The sequence below is a fragment of the Lepus europaeus genome, chromosome 13, assembly GCF_033115175.1.
Source record: "Lepus europaeus isolate LE1 chromosome 13, mLepTim1.pri, whole genome shotgun sequence".
NCBI lineage: Eukaryota > Metazoa > Chordata > Mammalia > Lagomorpha > Leporidae > Lepus > Lepus europaeus.
This window is the reverse complement of record NC_084839.1, coordinates 23,855,954-23,875,261: the sequence shown is the minus strand read 5'-3', so window position 1 is coordinate 23,875,261 and position 19,308 is coordinate 23,855,954. Positions and strand designations below refer to the sequence as shown.

The 19,308-nt window shown below is 56.6% G+C and overlaps 1 protein-coding gene across 1 annotated transcript; it reads left to right on the top strand.

Moving 5' to 3' along the window:
• Positions 1–3,249: 3,249 nt before the first annotated feature.
• CGREF1 (cell growth regulator with EF-hand domain 1) lies at positions 3,250–17,702 on the top strand. The gene is made up of 6 exons (XM_062210164.1): positions 3,250–3,304; positions 14,328–14,424; positions 15,673–15,738; positions 15,831–15,901; positions 16,804–16,928; positions 17,123–17,702. Exons 2-6 carry the CDS (start codon positions 14,339–14,341, stop codon positions 17,549–17,551), a joined length of 777 nt encoding a protein of 258 aa, XP_062066148.1. The 5' UTR covers positions 3,250–3,304; positions 14,328–14,338; the 3' UTR covers positions 17,552–17,702.
• The last annotated feature ends 1,606 nt before the right edge of the window (positions 17,703–19,308 follow it).

The following is a 19,308-nucleotide window of genomic DNA, read 5'->3' as shown; positions in this document are numbered from 1 at the left end:
GTAGCTGGCCCTGGGAACTTCGACACCAGACTCTGTCTCCTCTGCACCCCCCGTCCTCGAAGGGGCCCGGGACCATGCTCATCTGGAGAGGCCAGGCTGATAGTGTGACCCTGGGGCTGTTACTGGGGCCTGGGCTATGAGCCTTCAAATACCACCTGGTGTCGCCATGGTGTGCTACATGCAGGACCTGAGCTAGTAGGATATAAAGGAGGAAATGAGGGAGATAATTGGAGTGTTCCAAGTCACACAGCAATTAAGATCAGTCAAGAGACACTATGGTTTCTTTAAGGGGAACTCTAATCAGCCTTGCTGTTCTCTACTGAGCTGTTTGACCAAGGTCTTAATGCATTGATAGCAACTCTAAATCTTGGCAGAAAATCTTGCATAGTGAGTAGACGGGACAGGCTCCAGAGGCAGACAGACCTGGGTTTGCACCTGCAGCTCTGCACTAACCAGCTGCGGTGAGCTTTGTGACCTTTGGCAACTTACTCAACACACAAGCCTGTGTGCAGGGGGCAGGGGGTGGCAGTATGGATCTCACAGAATGTCATGAACTTCAGAAGTTAGTCACAGAGAGTGGAGGGCACTCGGCCTGCGATGTAGGGAGCCCTCAACAAATGGCACCACGTGTTCATGGTGCTGGCACTGGGAACTTCACTTTGTGTTCTGCAAGGCGCAGCTGCATGGGGAGCAAATGGGATGAAGAGGATGCAGGGTGGCAATAAACGGATCAGGCATTAGGAGTTAATAGCCAAGTCCCCCTGGGGCATGGGCTGAAGGTGCTTGGGGCACCTAAACCCACTCTGGCCATGACCACCACCCTCCTGGGGCACATAGGATCAGTAAGAGCCCACATGGATGGCAGAGCCTAGAGCCAAGTGCCACTCCGCAGGCTCAGAAAGGAGCTCAGGGCGGTTCTGTCTACCGGACTGAGCTGTGCTGCACCTGGGGACCTGGAGTCCTGGAGTCCTGGGCCCGCCCATTCGCGCCGCCCCTGCCCCTGCCCTGGCAGTTCCGGCCGGCAGACTTGCCCTGCCTACCTCTGCTGGCTGCTGCACCCCGATGCAGAGGCGGCGACGGGCGTCGGAGCTGGGGGAACTGTGCCTGCTGCTCCGCTTGGAAGCCTCCTCAGTGACCCTCCTCCGCCACCCTCGCCTCCTGTTGTTGAAGCCAAGCAGCTGCCATCTTCCTTAAACTGGCGTAGCCTGGCCTGGCGGAGCGGCCTGGTGTGAGCTCTCCTGACCCTCATCGCTGTCTGTTGGTTCTGCTCTAACAAATTGTCACACACTGAGCAAATGTTTCAAAAGCTTTTATTTATTTAATAGGCAAAGTTATACAGAGAGGGAAAGACAGAGTCTTCCATCTGCTGGCTCATTCCCCAAATGGCCACAACCATCAGGGATGGTCAGGCAAAGCCAGGAGCCAGAAGCTTCATCTGGGTCTCCCACATGAGTGCAGGAGCCTAACACTTCAGTTGTCTTCCACTGCTTTCCCAGGCACATTAGCAGGGAGCTGGATAGAAGGTGGAGCAGCTGGGACCTGAACCGGTGTCCATATGGGACGTGGGTGCTGCATGCAGCAGCTTTACCCACTATGTCACAGTGCCGGCCACAAACACTGGCAATTTATAATTAGCAGTACTTTATTTCCTGCAGTTCTGGGGCCTGGGAATTCCCAGATGCAGGCTCTGGCAGGTTTGGTGTCCGGGTGCTATTGTCCTGCTTATTAATAATTTTCAGTATTAATAACCCTGTGGGTTCTTCAAAGAATTCTGAAGATCGGCTCAAATAGACCAGACAACATGGCAAGTTTTTAAGCTTTTTTATTCAGTGAGAGAAATGCGCAGAAAAGTGAGGGCTTTATTTCGGGAAGAGAGGTCTAGAAGCTAAGCTGGGTCCATACCAGGCAGAGAGCAGGCCGGGAGCGGCCATGTGCAGCCACGGGCAGGCCAGGAGCCACGAGGAGCAAGCACCCACGCAGGAAAGCAGGGAGCAGGCGGCAAGGGAAGGGCCCACTGGGTTCCAGGCCTTTTACAGACTCCCAAAGGGGGCGTGGTTACGTAGTCTGATTGGCAGGTGGGGTCAGGGAAGGGCAGGAGATCACACGGGGGCGTGGTCTTCCAGTTCACACACCTAATGGATTGTATCCTACCTGCAAGGGAAAGGGGCGTGTCCAGGTGTGGTCACCAGGGGAGGCCTGGAAAGGCAGGTGGGCAGGAGGGTGGGCACCCTCGTGTGCTCCATTCTGACTTCACGTAGCTGCATCTTTGCAAATGCACTCACGTTCTGTGTCCTGGGCATCAGTTCTGTGTCCTGGGCGTCAGGACCCGCAGATACGCGCTTGTGGAGGACCCAAGTGAGCCCAGGAACTGATAGGGGTGGAAGCTGTGTGAGCCGAGGGGGAGTGAGGAGCGGACCTGAGGAACTGGTGCAGGGAGAGAACCAGGGAGCAACCGGAGAGGGAGCCTGCCACTACCCACACTGGGCTATCGGCGTCATCCTCAGGGAGACAGGACGAGAGTGGGCTTGTCGCTGCACAAAGAGCTAAGAGCTGAGAGGTCGTTGCAAGAGCTAGGGCCTCGGGTGAGTGGAGGACCCGGCCACTGAGATAAAAGCAAGTGGCACCCCATGAGGCCACTAAGCGCCAGCCATGCAACTGCCTCCCTGCCACCAGCGAAGATCTGCCACTTAAGGTGATGGCTCCTCCTGCCCCCGAGCCTGACCCTCCCCCCACCCCCATGGAGCCAGTGCCCAGTGATGTGCACAGCCATGGCCACACAGCAGTCGCAGCTCAGTGTCCCTCCGCGTCCCTAACAACTCAGGAGGGGCTCCCCTATCACCCACTAGGCAATTGGCCACACATCGGCCATGCCCACGGGACACAGTCGCACAAAATGCCCCGTGCTGCGTCACAGTCCCACATACACACAGCCACATCGGCACCGGCTGGCAGTGAGTTCCCTCCTATCTGGCCCCCCCTTCTCTGTGTGTGTGCCCCCCACACACACACAGTGACACACATAAGACACACAGGAACACAGACACACGGAGATACACACTTACGTGGACCCACACACACCCCTCCCTCCCGGCCCCCACCGGGGGTGGCAGGGCGCCGCCCTGCCCAAGCCACTGGCGCTGGCTCCGGACCCTGCCTGGGCCAGGGCGGCGGCTCCTGCGGCAGGCGACGTGGAGCGGCCACGTGGAGCGGCCGGGGGAAGGGCGGGCGGCCGAGGGGCCCGCGGCACAGCAGCCTCGAGCCGCCAGGAAGCAGAGCCCGGCCCCGCGCAGCGCCGCCGCAGCAGGTGGGTCGGACCCCGCCCCGGGCAGGCTCGGGGCCGGGCGGGCCGGGCGCGCCGCCGAGCCATCGCAGCCGCCGCCGCCGCCGCCGGGTCGCCTCTGGCCGGGATCCAGAGCGCAGTCCCTCTGCATCCCTGCGGCTGGACGCGGCTGGAGGCGGCCCTCGGCTCTGGGCGCCCTGGGCAAGACGCTATCCTGGCGGACAGGTAGAGGCGCGGGCGCGGAAGCAGGTGATGGGATTCACGACCCCTCCCCATGCAGATGCTCCCTCACAGCGTGGCCGGTGGGGCTCCAGTGCCTCCCCGGGACAGAGCCGGGAGTTCCATCCTCATCTAACAGATGGAGAGGTGGAGGGGTGGGGAGGTGGCTGTGGTGTGGGCCCCCCGCGGCTGCGTAGCCTGGGTGTCCTCCGTGGGGCATGTGAGGGCGGCTGGGAGGCGGGGGCACCAGAGGGGTGAACCTGGGCAGAAGATCCTCCTGTCCAGAGGTGCTGTCTGCCAGCCAGACCCTGGCAGAAATGGGCTGGATGCGGGGCGAGGGCGGGGTCAGGCAGAGGCGTGGTGGCGGCGGGACAGGGTTGCGGGAGAAGTGCTGGGCCTGGCTGGGCAGTTACACACCTTAACCTTCAAGGCCCCTGCGGCTCCCTGGCCTCTGAAACGCTCCAGGAGCGCGCGCACTGCCAGCCGCACGACCCATGTGGCACCTCCCTGCACCCGCCCCAAGCCCCTGCCAGGTAGTTCCTGAGACACTCATTTCCAAAATGAAGATCCCAGAGCTCAGAGAGGGTTAGACACTTTACCTTGGTCACACAGGAGGCTCAGAGGCAGGTTTCATCAGAGGCCGAGGCTCTCCTCCCACAGGCAATGCAAGGCTTGAAGGCCCCTGAGGCTGAAGGGGTATCGTGAATGCACGCGTGTGCATGTGTGTGTGCGTGTGCACGCTCGTGTGTGAGATGAACAACTTCACTGACTCACAGCTCTGTCTACCTGATGGCGGCTTCCCTGTGTTTTTAGAGCAATCGTGTCCGTGCACATGGTAGTTACAGGAAATCATTGAGAACAGTTTTATTTGGCAGCCAGTGAGGATCCATAGCTGCTTTGTTGCTGATGTTTGCAGAAGGGTTTGTGAATGCTTAGCAAGGTGATCACGCGAACAAGTGCATACTGCACCAGCCTCACTCAGAGCTGCGCCAGGCGCCGGGCCCTGACTTCCTTTTAGCAAGGGAGGTAGGTGTTACCGTGGGAAACATTCCTTAACACTACACAGGCATTTGCTTAAGTTTTAAAATTGGCTGGCGCCGCGGCTCACTAGGCTAATCCTCCGCCTGTGGCGCTGGCACACTGGGTTCTAGTCCCAGTCGGGGTGTCGGATTCTGTCCCGGTTGCCCCTCTTCCAGGCCAGCTCTCTGCTGTGGCCCGGGAGGGCAGTGGAGGATGGCCCAAGTGCTTGGGCCCTGCACCCCATGGGAGACCAGGAGAAGCACCTGGCTCCTGCCTTCGGATCAGCACAGCGCTGGCTGTGGCGGCCATTTGTGGGGTGAACCAACGGAAGGAAGACCTTTCTCTCTGTCTCTCACTGTCTAACTCTACCTGTCAAAAAAAAAAAAAGTTTTAAAATGTAATTATTTATTTATTTTTGAGAAGCAGAGACAGAAAAATCTCCCACTCTCCGGGTCACTTCCCAAATGCCCATGGTAGCCGGGGCTATACCCCCAGGGCTAGACCACACCAACATTGAGGGCCAAGAACTCAGGGGGGCCTCCCTGTGGGTGGCAGGGACACAGCCACCTGAGTCATCCCTGCTGCCTCCCAGCACTGCCTTAGGAATGGGGCCAGGGCTCACGCCCAAGCTCAGAGAGGTTGAGACACTTGCCTGGGGCACACAGCAGGGTCAGAGGCCGGATTCCAACAGAGGCCTAACCCCGAGGCCGGGCTCTCCTCCCCTGTACCGCTGCAGGGCTTGACACTCAGACCAGAGGGGCATCCAGAATGTGTGTGTGTGCGTGTGTGTGTGCATGGACACGTGTGCGTGCGTGTGTGTGTATGTGTTGGGAGATGGCATGGGACGTGGGTGTCCCAAACAGTGTCTCAGCCACTACCCCAAATACCTGCCCCGGTTAATGTTTGTTTTGTTTTGTTTTGTTTTGTTTTTTCAAAGATTTATTTATTTATTTGAAAGGCAGTTACAGAGAGGTACAGGCAGAGAGAGAGTGAGAGAGAGAGGTCTTCCATTCACTGGTTCACACCCCAGATGGCTGCAATGGCCAGAGCTGTGCCAATCCAAAGCCAGGAGCTTCTTCCGGATTGCCCATGTGGGTATAGGGGCCCAAGCACTTGGGCCATCTTCCACTGCTTTCCCAGGCCATAGCAGAGAGCTGGATTGGAAGTGGAGCAGCCGAGACTCGAACCAGCGACCATATGGGATGCCAGCACTGCAGGCGGTGGCTTTACCCACTATGCTGCAGCGCCTGCCCCCGGTTTAATGTTTTGAAGTAGACTACAGCTTCAGGCTGAGGTTGTCAGGAGGCCCAGAATGGTCCAGGTTGAGGACAGAACAGGTGAAAGGCATTGTGGGGGCCTCCAGCAGCCCCCGTGTTTGCAGCAGGCTGCTGGTGTAACGAACGGAGCCAGGGCAGAGGCCTAGGTGAGGACCCTGGACTGTGAGGGAACAGGGAGCCACTGGAGGCTTTGAAGCAGTGGAGGGCAGTGAAGGAGGGTTTGTCTGATGTGGGCGGAGACGATGCCGGAGGCGGGCGCAGCAGCACAAGGCTTCTGCCGGGGGGGCTGGCATCGCAACCAGGGTGCTGGTTTCAGTCCCAGATCCTCTATTTTTTTTTTTTTTTTTTTGGACAGGCAGAGTGGACAGTGAGAGAGAGAGAGAGAGAGAGAGAGAGAAAGGTCTTCCTTCCGTTGGTTCACCCCACAAATGGCCGCCACGGCCGGCGCTGCGCCAATCCGAAGCCAGGAGCCAGGTGCTTCTCCTGGTCTCCCATGGGGTGCAGGGCCCAAGCACTTGGGCCATCCTCCACTGCCTTCCCGGGCCATAGCAGAGAGCTGGCCTGGAAGAGGAGCAACCTGGACAGAATCCGGCGCCCCGACCGGGACTAGAACCCGGTGTGCCGGCGCCGCAGGCGGAGGATCAGCCTATTGAACCGTGGTGCCAGCCCCAGCTCCTCTATTTTCAACCCCGCTTCCTACTAATGCACTCGGGAAGGCAGCTGAGGGTGACCGAGTACTTGCACCCCTGCCACCCACATGGGAGACCCGGAAGGAATTCCTGGCTCCTGGCTTCAGCCTGGCCCAACCCTGGCTGTTGTGGTCATTTGGGGAGTGAACCCGCAGATGAAAGATACCGCTCTCTCTGCCACTTTTCGTCACTCAAATAAATAAATGTTTTGTGTTTGTTTTTAGAAAAAGGCTACCATGTTAGTTTGTGCAAGAAAGAATTCATTATCCAAGCAGTATTCCCTATAGACCTGTGAGATAAATATTGCTGTTATCTCACTATACAGATAAGGGAAGAAGTCTTGTGAGGATAATTAGCTTACCCAAGGTCACAGAGACAGCAGCGGAGCTGGGATTTGAACGTCCATCTGGCTGGTCCCAAGTCCTCTGCGCGTACTGAGTAGTCACCCAGGGGAGGGATCCCTGGGGGCAGCAGGCGGGGAGTGCCGGGAACGCACGTGGACCCAGCACAGGCAGGGGCAGAGTCCACGACGCCCCGCGCACCCGTGACCGCGAGCTACCGAGCACCAAGCACCAGCCTCCGGGAGCAGGGCCCTGGGTGGCCGCACAGCTCACACCCCCACGGTGAGCCCGGCCCTGCCACGGGCCGTGTCCAATTGCCAGAGCAACTTCCCAAGTAGCCCGAAAGCTTAGTGGCTCACGGGGATGAATCTGGAGTGCCGGCTGGCCGGGGCTGTGCTCATGCACACATTTCTGCCCTGGCTCATGCTGGCTGGGGGCTGGGCTGCTCTGCAGGTTTGAGGCCTCCCTAGGCTGGTGGATGGGCTGGGAGGATTTGAGCAGCCGGGGGCCCCTTGGGCATCTCCACCTGGTGGCTTCTCACGGTCTCCCCATGGTTGCTGTAGCACCCTGGCTTCTGCCTTGGCAGTTCAAGGTTCCAGAGAGCCATGTATGTTCCAGAGACAAAGTGGGGAGGGGAGGGAGAGAGAAAATGACAGAGAGACAGAGTAGGGGTAGCTATGCCCCTTGTGTGTCCTGGGCTTGGAGGTCAGCTTGCATCATTCCAGCGATGTCACTGGAGACACATCCCCAAGTCCAGCTCATGTTCTAGGGCAGGCTGTGGGGAGAAATGGCAAAGGCTTCCTAGGCATGTTTTGAAAACCCCAGCACCTGATGAGTGAGTAGCCTGGGGGGACCTGAGGCGCCACCACCCTAGACGCCTTCTCTGGAGTTCCCTGGTTTCCTGGTATAAAAGACACCTGCTCATGGGTCAGAACGCCCTGAGGCTGGATGATACGCTCTGACAGCTCTGAGGGACTTTGATTACTCCAGGGCTCTGTTGGCCTGTGTCCTGGCAGTTAACAGATGGGGAGAAAGCAATTGGAGGGGACCCAGGTGGGCAGGCCTGCAGTGTGGGGGGGGGGGGGAGTAGGTGTGAAGCCACCGCCAAGCAGCCCAGCGGACTTCCAGAAGGAGAAGTGCCCTGCACAAGCCTGGCCTCGCTTGTGCCTCACTATGCCCTGCGAGAGGGCTCTCAGGGGCCCCACATAGCAGGTGTAGAACCAGATACAGAAAAACCCAGACAGCACCAGAGCTGGACTTGAACTCAGTTGGCTTGAGGTTAGCTATTCCTTAGCATCTCTGTTTTGCTCTTAATCCTTTTAACATTTGTTATCTTTTTCCTGCTTAAATGTTGGCAAGCTTTAAGGGGGAAAGACAAGCAGTAATTCCACCTTAAGCTATCAATTTAAGGATAAGATAGTGCCTTATATATAGTAGGTGCTCAGTTAATAAATATTTAAGCAATGAATATTGTTTATTATACTTTTTTAAAGAATTATTATATTTATTTGAAAGACAGAGTTACAGAGAGAGGTAGAGCCAGAGAGAAGAATTCTTCCATTCCGCTGGTTCATTCCCCAAATGGTTGTACCAGCCAGGAGCCAGGAGCCAGGAGCTTCCTCTGGGCCTCCCACAAGTGTGCAGGGGCCCAAGGACTTGGGTCATCCTCCACTGCTTTCCCAGGCCATAGCAGAGAGCTAGATCAGAAGAAGAGCAGCCGAGACTTGAACTGGCGCTGCAGGCTGGGGCTTTAATCCGCTGAGCCACGCTGAGGCCTCCATATAATATTGACTTATACTTGTCTTCCCAATGGACGTGTGCCCTCCTGGCCTCTGTCATCTGGCAGAGGTTGGGGTATCCGGTCCAGGGTCCACAGCCTGATGCAGTTCTCTGGCCTCTGGGGAAGCACCTGGCTCCCGGCTTCAGATCAGCGTGATGCGCCGGCCGCAACGCACCGGCCGCAGTGGCCATTAGGGGGGGTGAACCAATGGAAAAGGAAGACCTTTTTATCTGTCTCTCTCTCACTGTCCACTCTGCCTGTCAAAAAAAAAAAAAAAAAAAGAGAGAGAGAGAGAGAGAGAAAGTTTATTTGTTTGAAAGGCAACATGACAGAGAGAAAGGGAGGTATCTCCCTTTCTGCTGATTCTCTTCCCAGATGGCTACAATGGCTGGGGCTGGGCCAGGCCAGTCAGGAGCCTGGAGCAGCTGGGACTCGAACCAGCACTCCTATATGGGATGCTGGTATCACAAGCCACGGCTTAACCTGCTGTACCACAATGGGGGCCCCTTCAAATATAAGCTTTTTTTTTTAGAGGAAAAGTTACAGACAGAGAGAGAAAGATCTTCCATCAGCTAGTTCACTCCCCAAATGGCCACAAAAGCCAGAGCTGAGCTGATCGGAAGCCAGAAGCCAAGAGTTTCTTCCGGTTTCCCACGTGGGTACAGGGCCCCAAATACTTGGGCCATCTTCACTGCTTTCCCAGGCCATAAGCGGAGAGCTGGATCAGAGAGGAGCAGTTGGGACATGAACCGAATGGGTTGCTGGCACCGCAGGCAGAGGCTTACCTTACTACACCACAATACTGGCCCCTCTAATATAAGATTTTAAGCCTATTTATTTTTTCCTTCTAATACTGCTTTATCTACATTATCTTGTTTCAGTGAATATTTGGCCACTCTTATCCAATGTTGAGTTTTTAACACTTTCCATTATGATTGTCTTCCTTGATCCATACATGAGGATGCTTTTTAAATTTCCAACTTTATTATGTTTTCACATTATTTTTATTTCAATTTCTCATGTGATTATGTTGGCCATGTAACATAACATAGAACGGACTATTTGTTTTTATTTATTGGAGAGGTGGAGAGAAAGAGACAGAGAAAGAGCTCCCTAGTTCACTCCCCAAGTGCTCACAAGGGGCTGAAGAGTCGAAGCCAGGAGCCTGGAACTCCATCCAGGTCTCGTAGGTGGGCGGCGGGGGCTCAGCTCCTCGAGCCATCACACTGCCTCCCGGGATCTGCCTTGGCAGGAAGCTGGAGTCAGGAGCCAGAGCTGGGACTTGAACTCAGTCACTCGTGCAGGGGACGCAGGAGTCCCAAGTGGCATCTCAGCCGCTGTGCCAAACGCCCACCCCTAGCTTCCTATGAAAGGAAGGCTGGCGATAAATTCTCTATGCTGTTCATCTAAAATTTTTTCATTTCCCATCCTTCTTGAAAGGTAATTTTTCTGAGAATAAGATTTCCAGAGTAGCAATTTCCTGTCTCTCCGAGCATATTACCACATTCTGGCATCGCTGATGCTGTTGAAAAATTAGCTGTCAGTCTCATTACTTCTCCTCTGAGATGATTCATCTGGAATCTTCTCTTCTTGGTGTTCTGTGATTGCAGAACAAGGTATAGATGTGCATTTCTGCTTTTTTAATCTGCATGGGATTATTTAGCTTCCTGGATCAGAATATTAGTGTTTTGCAACCTACTGGGAAAATCTCAGTTGTCATTTCTTCAAATATTGCTTCTATCCACTTTTATCTGTTACTTTCTACTCCAATGCACCCCACCCCCCCTTTTAAAGAATATTTTTCTATGTGTTGGACTCAGCGAACTGCATTTTGCATAACTTATTCAGGTCTACTTTGCAGTCCATTCATTCTGATATTGGCTGTGTCTAAATCTATTTAACTCACCCCTGGCACTTTTTAAAATCAACCTCCTTTTTATGCAAGTTGTATTTGGTTCTTCCAATGCACTTGGATGTTTTGGGGGCTTATTTATTTCTCACAGTTTCAAGCTTACCTTTCATTCTACAAAGTGGGTTAAATACACCTACTTCCTGTTCTGTATGTGATAATTCCAAGAGCTTTGGCTTCGCCGAGTCTGGTTTTGCTCGTGCCTACAGTATTTCCAGTTATTTCTGACAGTGAGTGTGGGTGACTTCTGGGCTGAGTGGGGGGACCACGCTCCTTGTGAGTCCGTGGCTGTCCACCTGCGGGGATTTTTTTTCTTTTTTTTTTTTTTTTCTTTTTGACAGGCAGAGTGGACAGTGAAAGAGAGAGACAGAGAGAAAGGTCTTTCTTTGCCATTGGTTCACCCCTCAAATGGCCGCCACGACTGGCGCGCTGCGGCCGGCGCACTGCGCTGATCCGATGGCAGGAGCCAGGTGCTTCTCCTGGTCTCCCATGCGGGTGCAGGGCCCAAGCACTTGGGCCATCCTGCACTGCACTCCCTGGCCACAGCAGAGAGCTGGCCTGGAAGAGGGGCAACCGGGACAGAATCCGGTGCCCCGACCGGGACTAGAACCCTGTGTGCCGGCACCGCAAGGCGGAGGATTAGCCTGTTGAGCCACGGCGCCGGCTTTTTTTTTTTTTTTTTTAAAGATTTATTTATTTGAAAGTCAGAGTTACACAGAGGAGAGGCAGTCAAAGAGAGAGAGGTCTTCCATCTGGTGGTTCACTCCCCAGTTGGTTGTAATGGCCGTAACTGCGCCGATCCGAAGCCAGGAACCACGAGCTTCTTCCAGGTCTCCCATGTGGGTGCAGGGGCCCAAGAACTTGGGCCATCTTCTACTGCTATCCCAGGTCATAGCAGAGAGCTGGACTGGAAGGGGAGCAGCCAGGACTAGAACAGATGCCCAAATGGGATGCCAGCGCTTCAGGCCAGGGCGTTAATCCGCTCAGTCACAGCGCCTGCCCCCACCTGCAGGGATTTTGTGGTTCGGACTTGTATTCCTCCAAAGAAGATGTGTTAGGTTTGCCTCTGTCCCCTACCCGAGGGGCACGCCCAGGAAGGTACCACGTCAAATTAATGATCTCTCATCCAGGCCTCAGGCCCGCATCAGAGCGAGCTTGTTAGAATCCCGAGGGAAGATGTTTCTCTCCCTCCTGCTCAGCATCAAAACCCACCTGGGCAAGATCCTTTGCTGCCCTTCTTCGAGGCCAACCGGTTTTTTATTTACCCTTAGTTTGTAGATACCCCCCCCACCCCGTTGGTCTCTTCGCTCTGGGGGGCCCAGGCTCCACCTGTGGCCTCCTCTGCCACACACAGCGCTCAAACCGATGGCTCAAGTTCGCCTGGAGGTGGTACTCTCAAAGCCAAGGCCGAGGTCGGCTCGCCTTTCTCCCACATCGCTATTGTCACTGTGCTTTTGCACGCTGAGAATTTCTCGCCGACTCGATGCTTTTGAAGACACTTTCGGTTTTGCGTCAGCGTTGTCGCTGCTGTCGATGGGACATTTGCTATCAGAGCCTGCCACGTGGTGTCAGGATGCTTCCCCTGGGCTGTGTCCCTCTGAGGGGTCCACGGCGGCGTGGGGAGCTCAGACCCAGCAGACCACCAGGAAAGGGCCCAAGCCCGCTTTCTCTCCCGTGCACAACACTGTTCCCAGAGTCTCTCTTGCTAGCTGATGTTGGTGGGAAGCTGCAGCCCTGGCGTGGTTTTGGCCAACAAACCACCACATCCCTTGGGCTCAGTCGTCGACATGAACAAGGAAGACTGGCTCTGCAACTCTCGGTCCCTTTCACCCTCTCGTGAATGCTCATGTCTTCCTGCCCTCCTCAGGGCAGCTCAGAAGGTGGACAGTGTCTGCCCCTGCTCTAGCCCTCCTGGCGTAGGAAGTGGATGTCTGCCCGGCAGTGGTTTGGGACCAGATTAGGATCACAGAATTCTTGGAGACTCTGCTGAAAGCCATGGATTTTCCTCTAGGAAAATCCGGTGTCATCCAGAGTGTAGGCGGCCGTGTCAGGGGACTGCCGAGGCTCTGCCTAGACCAGCAAACATCGGATGAGTTTTCTTCCTAGAGATGGGATTAGGGCCTCAGCTTTGCTGGGTTTCTGCTTCCTCAAGAACTCACATTACAGGTGGGTATTGGGGGACTGGATCTGTGGCATAGAAGTTTAAGCCTCCACCTTCAGTTCCAGCATCCCATATGGGCACTGGTTCAAGTCCTGGCTGCTCCACTTGTGATCCAACTCCCTGCTAATGCGCCTGGGAAGGCCACAGAAGACGGCCAAGTGCTTGGTCCCCTGCCCCTACAAGGGAGACATGGAAGAAGCTCCAGGCCTCCGCCTGGCCCAGCCCTGGCAGTTCAGCCATTTAGGGAGTGAACCAGTGGGTGGAAGATCTCTCGCTCTCTTTCTTTCTTTTTTTCTTTTCTTTTTTTTTTTTTTTTTTACAGGCAGAGTTAGACAGTGAGCAAGAGAGACAGAGAGAAAGGTCTTCCTTCCGTTGGTTCACCCCACAAATGGTCGCCACGGCTGGCGCTGCGCCGATCCAAAGCCAGGAGCCAGGTGCTTCTCCTGGTCTCCCATGGGGTGCAGGGCCCAAGCACTTGGGCCATCCTCCACTGCACTCCCGGGCCACAGCAGAGAGCTGGACTGGAAGAGGGGCAACAGGGACAGAATCCGGCGCCCGGACCGGGACTAGAACCCAGGATGCTGGCGCCGCAGGCGGAAGATTAGCCTAGTGAGCCATGGGGCCAGCCCTTCTCTTTCTTTTAACTAAATAAACTAAATAAGTAAATTTTAAAAGGGGTGTGTGTGTGCGCATTTGGCGTAGCAGTTAAGATGCTACTTGGAACGCCTGCATCCCATAAGAGAATGCCTGGATTGGAGTCTCGGCTCTGTTCCCAGTTGCAGCCTCCTGTTGTGTACCCTGGGAGGTGGCAGGGAGATCTGACTCCTGGCTGCAGCCTGACTCAGCCCCAGCTGTTGTGGGCCATTGGGTGGAGGGAGGTCTGCCTGCCTCTCTGCCTTTCAAGTGATGAGCACAGAAAACTTCCACCTCTTCACCTTCCATATACGCATACCAACGAGCCGCTCAGTTTGCACTGACTGTATCTGTATCTGTTTCCTCATGGCCAAGTGGTTGTTTTGCCAGGGGGCCATGGGAGGCAGATGCAAAGGGAAGGTTTTAGTTTTTCCTTTGTACTTGGACTTGGTTTTCGTTAACTGCGCTTAGTAAACACTTCTCCTGGGGCCCCTGCTGGCTTGATGCTGATTTGTTCTGTTTCCAGTCTGTTCTTCAGACCTCATTCAGGGTGGGCGGCTGTGGTCTGTGCCTCGGTAGAGACCACCCAGCCTTCTCTCCCTCTTTGCCCCTCTGTTTAAGTCTTGGTCTCTTGGGGCCTCACAGTGTTTCTGACCACGTTTCCCCAAGTGAGCCCCTTTCCAGCGGGGAGATGAGCGTCCGGGGCAGGATCAGAGCTGCGCTTCTCGGAGCACCTGCAAGCTGGGGGGGGGGGGGAGCAGGGGAGTGGGGTGGGTGCAGGGCTGCCACCCCCACCGGCAGCTCTGCCCTCACGCACTTCACGTGGTGGAGCTGAGCCTGATTTCCACCCAGCAAAGGTCCGCGTGGGCTGTTCATGTCTCTAAACCAGCCCTCCCGGAGCAGGGGTCCTGTCACCTGGACCCCCAGGAGACCCCAGGTTTCCATCTCACCCACCCCACCCCCACACTGTGGCGCTCACCCCTGCTCCCTGCCCCTCTCTTTCCACTCCTGGTTCCAGTTCCCGGAGGGATGGCCCAGCTGCTGCCCAGAGCGTTCTGGTGGCCACTGCTGCTGCTGCCCCTGAGCCAGGCTGCTCCCAAGGATGGAGTCACGAGGTAAGGGGATTGGCAGGCCAGGCCGTGGGCTGGGAGCAGGGAGAGTCACTGGGGACCCCTCTGGGCAGCAGGAGACTTGGGGTGGGTTCCCCGATCGCCGCACCCGCCCCCCAACCTCCTGCCTTGTGCCTGTCAGAGTGCCACAGAGTGGAATTCACTGCACTCTCGCTGAACCCCCTTGGAGAGAGGGAGCGGAGTTCCAGTGCGGAGGGGGGCAGCGGGGAGAGGCCCCGGGCCAGCAAGGGTTGCAGGTGCTCATGGAGCCCTTACAGCAGGCAGCCCGCAACAGCTGTGAGGAGCCTAGCGTTTCTACCTTTTCTGAGTGCCTTTCTGGGGGTGTTAGTTACTGCCACTGTGCAAGGGGGCTGCTGGGGGGAGGGAGACAGGGACAGGAGCAGCAGCGACCGGCGTGGCTGCCACAGCTCCTGGAGGCTGTCTGGCATTAGGGCTGCATGGCTCTGGACTCACAGGCAGCCTCATCCACAGCTGGGAGCAGAGACCCAAACCAACCTGTGCTCTGTGCCTGAAAAATTAAGAGTCAAATTTTATCTTTAATTCGTGTGAAAGAGTTACACAGAGAGAGAGTGCTTCCATCTGCTTGTTCACTCCCCAGATGGCTGTAACAGCTGGGGCTGGGCCAGGCCAAAGCCAGGAACCAGGAACTCCATTGAGTCTCCCCTGCAGGTGGCAGGGTCCCAAGCACTTGGGCCACCCTCCACTGCCTTCACAGGCACAGGAGCAGGGAGCTGGATTGGCAGTGGAGCACCCGTATGGGATTCCAGGATTGCAGGCAGCAGTTTAACCTGCTGGTCCGCAATGCCAGCCCCAAAGAGTCAGCTTTACATCAAGGAGCAATTGGGTCTGTATAAGCTTGAGCGAAGCCACCCCACTCAGCCAGACACCTGCCCTTGGCTCCCAGTGTCACAGGAGAAGGCTGCTGTGGCCCACATGGTGCCACCACACAAGGCTGTTTTTGTGGGTCTCCACCTTGGGAGGTGTGGTCTCCTCTGGCCTCTGCCTCACCAGGTATTTTTGGGGGGCTCTCATGAAAAGTTTAGGTTAGGCAGCTGCCAAGAGAGAGTTGGGAGATGTAGGATTCTGCTTCCAAGCTCCTCCCCAGAATTGTGCCTTTAGGGGAGCAACTCCTGTTGGGTCTGGGGAGAGACTCGTGCCAGGAGGTGGGAGGCTAGCAGGCTAGGCCCTCAGGAGGGGCTCTCTGCAAGGCTGCTGCTCCTCTTCCTCCCACAGGCCGGAACCGGAAGTGGAGCATCAGCCCCTGCCCAACCCCTTCCAGCCCGGCCAGGAGCAGCTCCGGTGAGTGGCCTGCACGCGGACGGTCGGTGCATAGGTGAGGCCTGCGAATGCAGACTGGCCTCTCCCGGGCTGACCTTGCCCTCTCCCGACAGACTGCTGCAGAGCTACCTGAAGGGACTGGACAGGATGGGAGAGGAGCCAGAGCACATGAGCAGGGAGCAGGGTGAGTGGCAGGGCTGCCGGCTGGGGAGCAGGAGGCTCCGGGCAGCCAGAGCTGGGACGGGCCCCTGACTCCACGGTTCTTTTTTAAAGAGTTATTTTCTACTTATTTGAAAGAGTGAGATAGAGATGTGTGTGTGTGTGTGTGTGAGAGAGAGAGAGAGAAGGAGGAAGGGAGGGAGGGAGGGAGAGAGAGAGATCTGCTGGTTCATTCCCCCAAATGGCTGAAACAGCCAGGTCTGGGTCAGGCTAAAGCCAGGAGTCCAGAACTCCATTCAGGTCTCCCAAGTGGGTGGCAGGGGCCCAAGCACTTGGACCATCTTCTACTGCCTTCCCAGGAACATTAGCAAGGAGCTGGATCAGAAGTGGAGCAGCTGGGACTTGAACCGGTGCTCATATGAGATGCTGGCTTTGTAGGCTGTGGCTTAACCCACTGCACTACAACACCAAGGCCCTGAACTCCACGTTGACTCCTGCCTTCTCCACCCCTTGAATACCCATATTAGTCTGTTTTCTGTTTCTGTAACACAATACCTGAGGTAGGCTAGCTTGATAAAGAAAACGGGCTCATTGAGCTCATGTCTGGGATGCTGGAAGTCCAGAAAGCATGGTGCAGGCTCCAGTGAGGGCCCTTGGCAGCGTCACCTCCTGGTGGATGGCTCCCCAGGAGCCCTGTGGGAGCCAGGGAGCAGCCACCCAGCCAGACAGAAAGCCAGGGGGAAACTGGGGCCCCACACTGCTGCCCAAGGATGTGCCTCCAACTGATGGATGGAGCCCGCCACCCAGTGCCGGTTTCCAAACATCACCGCACTGAGGACCAAGCTCCCAACATGTGAGCCTTTCGGGGATACTAAAACCACTCTAAGCTGCAACAATGACTGTCCTAACCCAGCTTCCCCTCCCTAGTTCTCCTCTACCTCTTTGCCCTGCACGACTATGACCAAAGTGGACAGCTGGATGGCCTGGAGCTGTTGTCCATGTTGACAGCAGCTCTGGCCCCTCAGGCTGCCGACTCTCCTAACACCAACCGGGTAAGCTCTGCGGGCTGGGGGCCTCCCATGGAGACCGCGCTCCTTGGGGCTTTGGTCTTTTGCATCACGACTCTCTTGGTGATTCTCCTGTAAAAAGAGGGTTCCGCGTGGGCGCCAGCGTGACAGGGTGGTGGGGGTGGGTTTGGGGGGCATCTCTGGTTATCAGAGACTGCATGGTGACTGTGTTTCTACAGGTCATCCTGGTCGTGGACAAGGTGCTGGAGACCCAGGACCTGAATGGGGATGGGCTCATGACCCCCGCTGAGCTCATCAACTTCCCAGGGGAGGCACCCAGTCACGGAGAGCCCAAAGAACCCCTTGCTCCAGCTCCCCAAGAACCCCTGTTAGCTCAAAGCCCATCGAGACAAGAAACACAGGAAGCTGTGGAACCCAGGGAAGATGCTGCAGGCCAGACAGAAGCTGGAGGGGAGTCCTTGCAGCCGGCCCAGGAGGCAGCGGGCCAGGCAGAGGCTGAAGAGGATGTCCCAAGTCCTGGAGGACAGGCAGAGGCCAGGAACAGTGACGAGGACGCCAGGGGGCTCCCCGGGCAGACGCTGGACTCCAAGGGCGCCCCACAGGAGCTGGAGGCGCACAGCATCCAGCTGGAGAATGATGAGATGTAGACCCCAAGGACACCGCTCGCAGCCCTCGGCGTCCCGAGCCCCGAAAAGTGGGACGAGGACCACATCCGTGTCCCCTCTCTGGCCCCTGCGGGTGGCAGGTCTTTCTGTGTGGCTCAGGGAGAGCCTACATTTAGGGCCCAGGCAATCAATAAAGACCTGAATGAATTCAGTCCCCCGGGGCCATCAATCCAATGGCCCCATCTGCCCGGACACTCTCGGGGCACAGGGGCTGGGGACTGTGCAGGCCTCCTGGAGGGGCGGGGGCTCAGCAGTGCTGTGACAACAGCATCTGCAGCCAGCTGCACTTTGTCCCTGAGGCCCAGGCTCCCGGTCCCCTTCACCTGCTGTTCACAGCCCAGGGTCCTCCCGTAGCTCAGAGCAAGCGGCCCCCACCACCTGCGCCTGCCCCTCGCCCCAGTCATATTAACTATCATTTTAAAAGAGTTTATTTTTTCCATCTACTTGAAAGGTAGAGCAACAGAGAGAGGCAGAGAGAGAGAGAGAGATCTTCCATTTTCTGGTTCACTCCCCCAAATAGCCACAATAGTTAAGGCTGGACCAGGCTGAAGCCAGGAAACAGGAACTTGAACCAGGTCTCCCATGTGGGTGGCAGGGGCCCAAGCACTTGAGCGTTATTGTCTGCCTCCCACAACACAGTATCAGGAAGCCAGACTGTAAGGGCAGAAGCATGGGATATGGGATGCAGGTGTCCGGAGCCGTGGCTATACCACAACACCCACCCCAACGCCCACCCCAGAGACCATTTTCTGAGAGCCTGGTATACACCAAGCACCGTGCTGGACACTTCATATGTTATCTGATGTCACGCTCATGACAGTTCCATGACCAGAGAGAACCAGCGCCGTCTCCCAGACGCGGACCTGAGGCGCCGGGAGTTATGTAACGCACCCTAAGGTGCTGGGCAGCTACTAGTAGACACTAAGGCCCAGGCTCCTCACTGCACGGCTCCACACACACTGCGCCAAGTCTCCTTTTGGAATTGGCCCGTGCCGTAGGCCGTTTTGTTACCATAACAAAACACCTGAGGTTGGATAACTTATAAAGAAAAGAGGTTTATTTTGGCTTGCAGTTCTGGTCCCAGGTGGAGGGGCCACAGCTGCTGATGGCCTTCCTGCTGAGAGTCCCGAGGGGCACAGGGCACCGCATGGCGAGACGCTGTGTGTGTGTGTGTGTGTGCGCGCACATGCACAGGCGCTGTGGTCCCCTTCATACAAAACCACCAGGATTCAATCCCGGAGCTCAACCCTAACGACCTTGTCTAAACCTGATCACCCATACAGGCCCTGCCTCTACACCCCACAGCTCCCACCCTCATCGCACCTCACAAGGGGGACTGAACTCCAACGCAGGAACCCTGGGACACTCAAACCCCAGCCAAAGCGTGGCAGTCCCCAGTTCCCACAGGGCCTGCACACCCGATCTGCCGGAGGGAGGACCCTGTACCCTGGGTCGCTGCCCCCTTAACCGTAAGGCAGGTGCCGAGGGCGGAGCTTGCAGGCTCCGGGCAGCCCCTCAAGGAGGCAGGCTTGGGCGCTGAAGGCCCCACCTGACCACAGAGCAGACTACCGAAGCACTGGCCAGTCCAGGGGCTCAGCCGCTTGGGGCCCAGGGGCGATTTTCTCCAGGCTCGCTGCAGGGTATAAGTGCCCTTGCCTGCAGGGGGTCGGAGCGGGGTGTGTGTGGGGGGGGGCGGCTCAAGGCCTCTACCCAGTGCAGGGACGGCTGAGCCTTTTGCA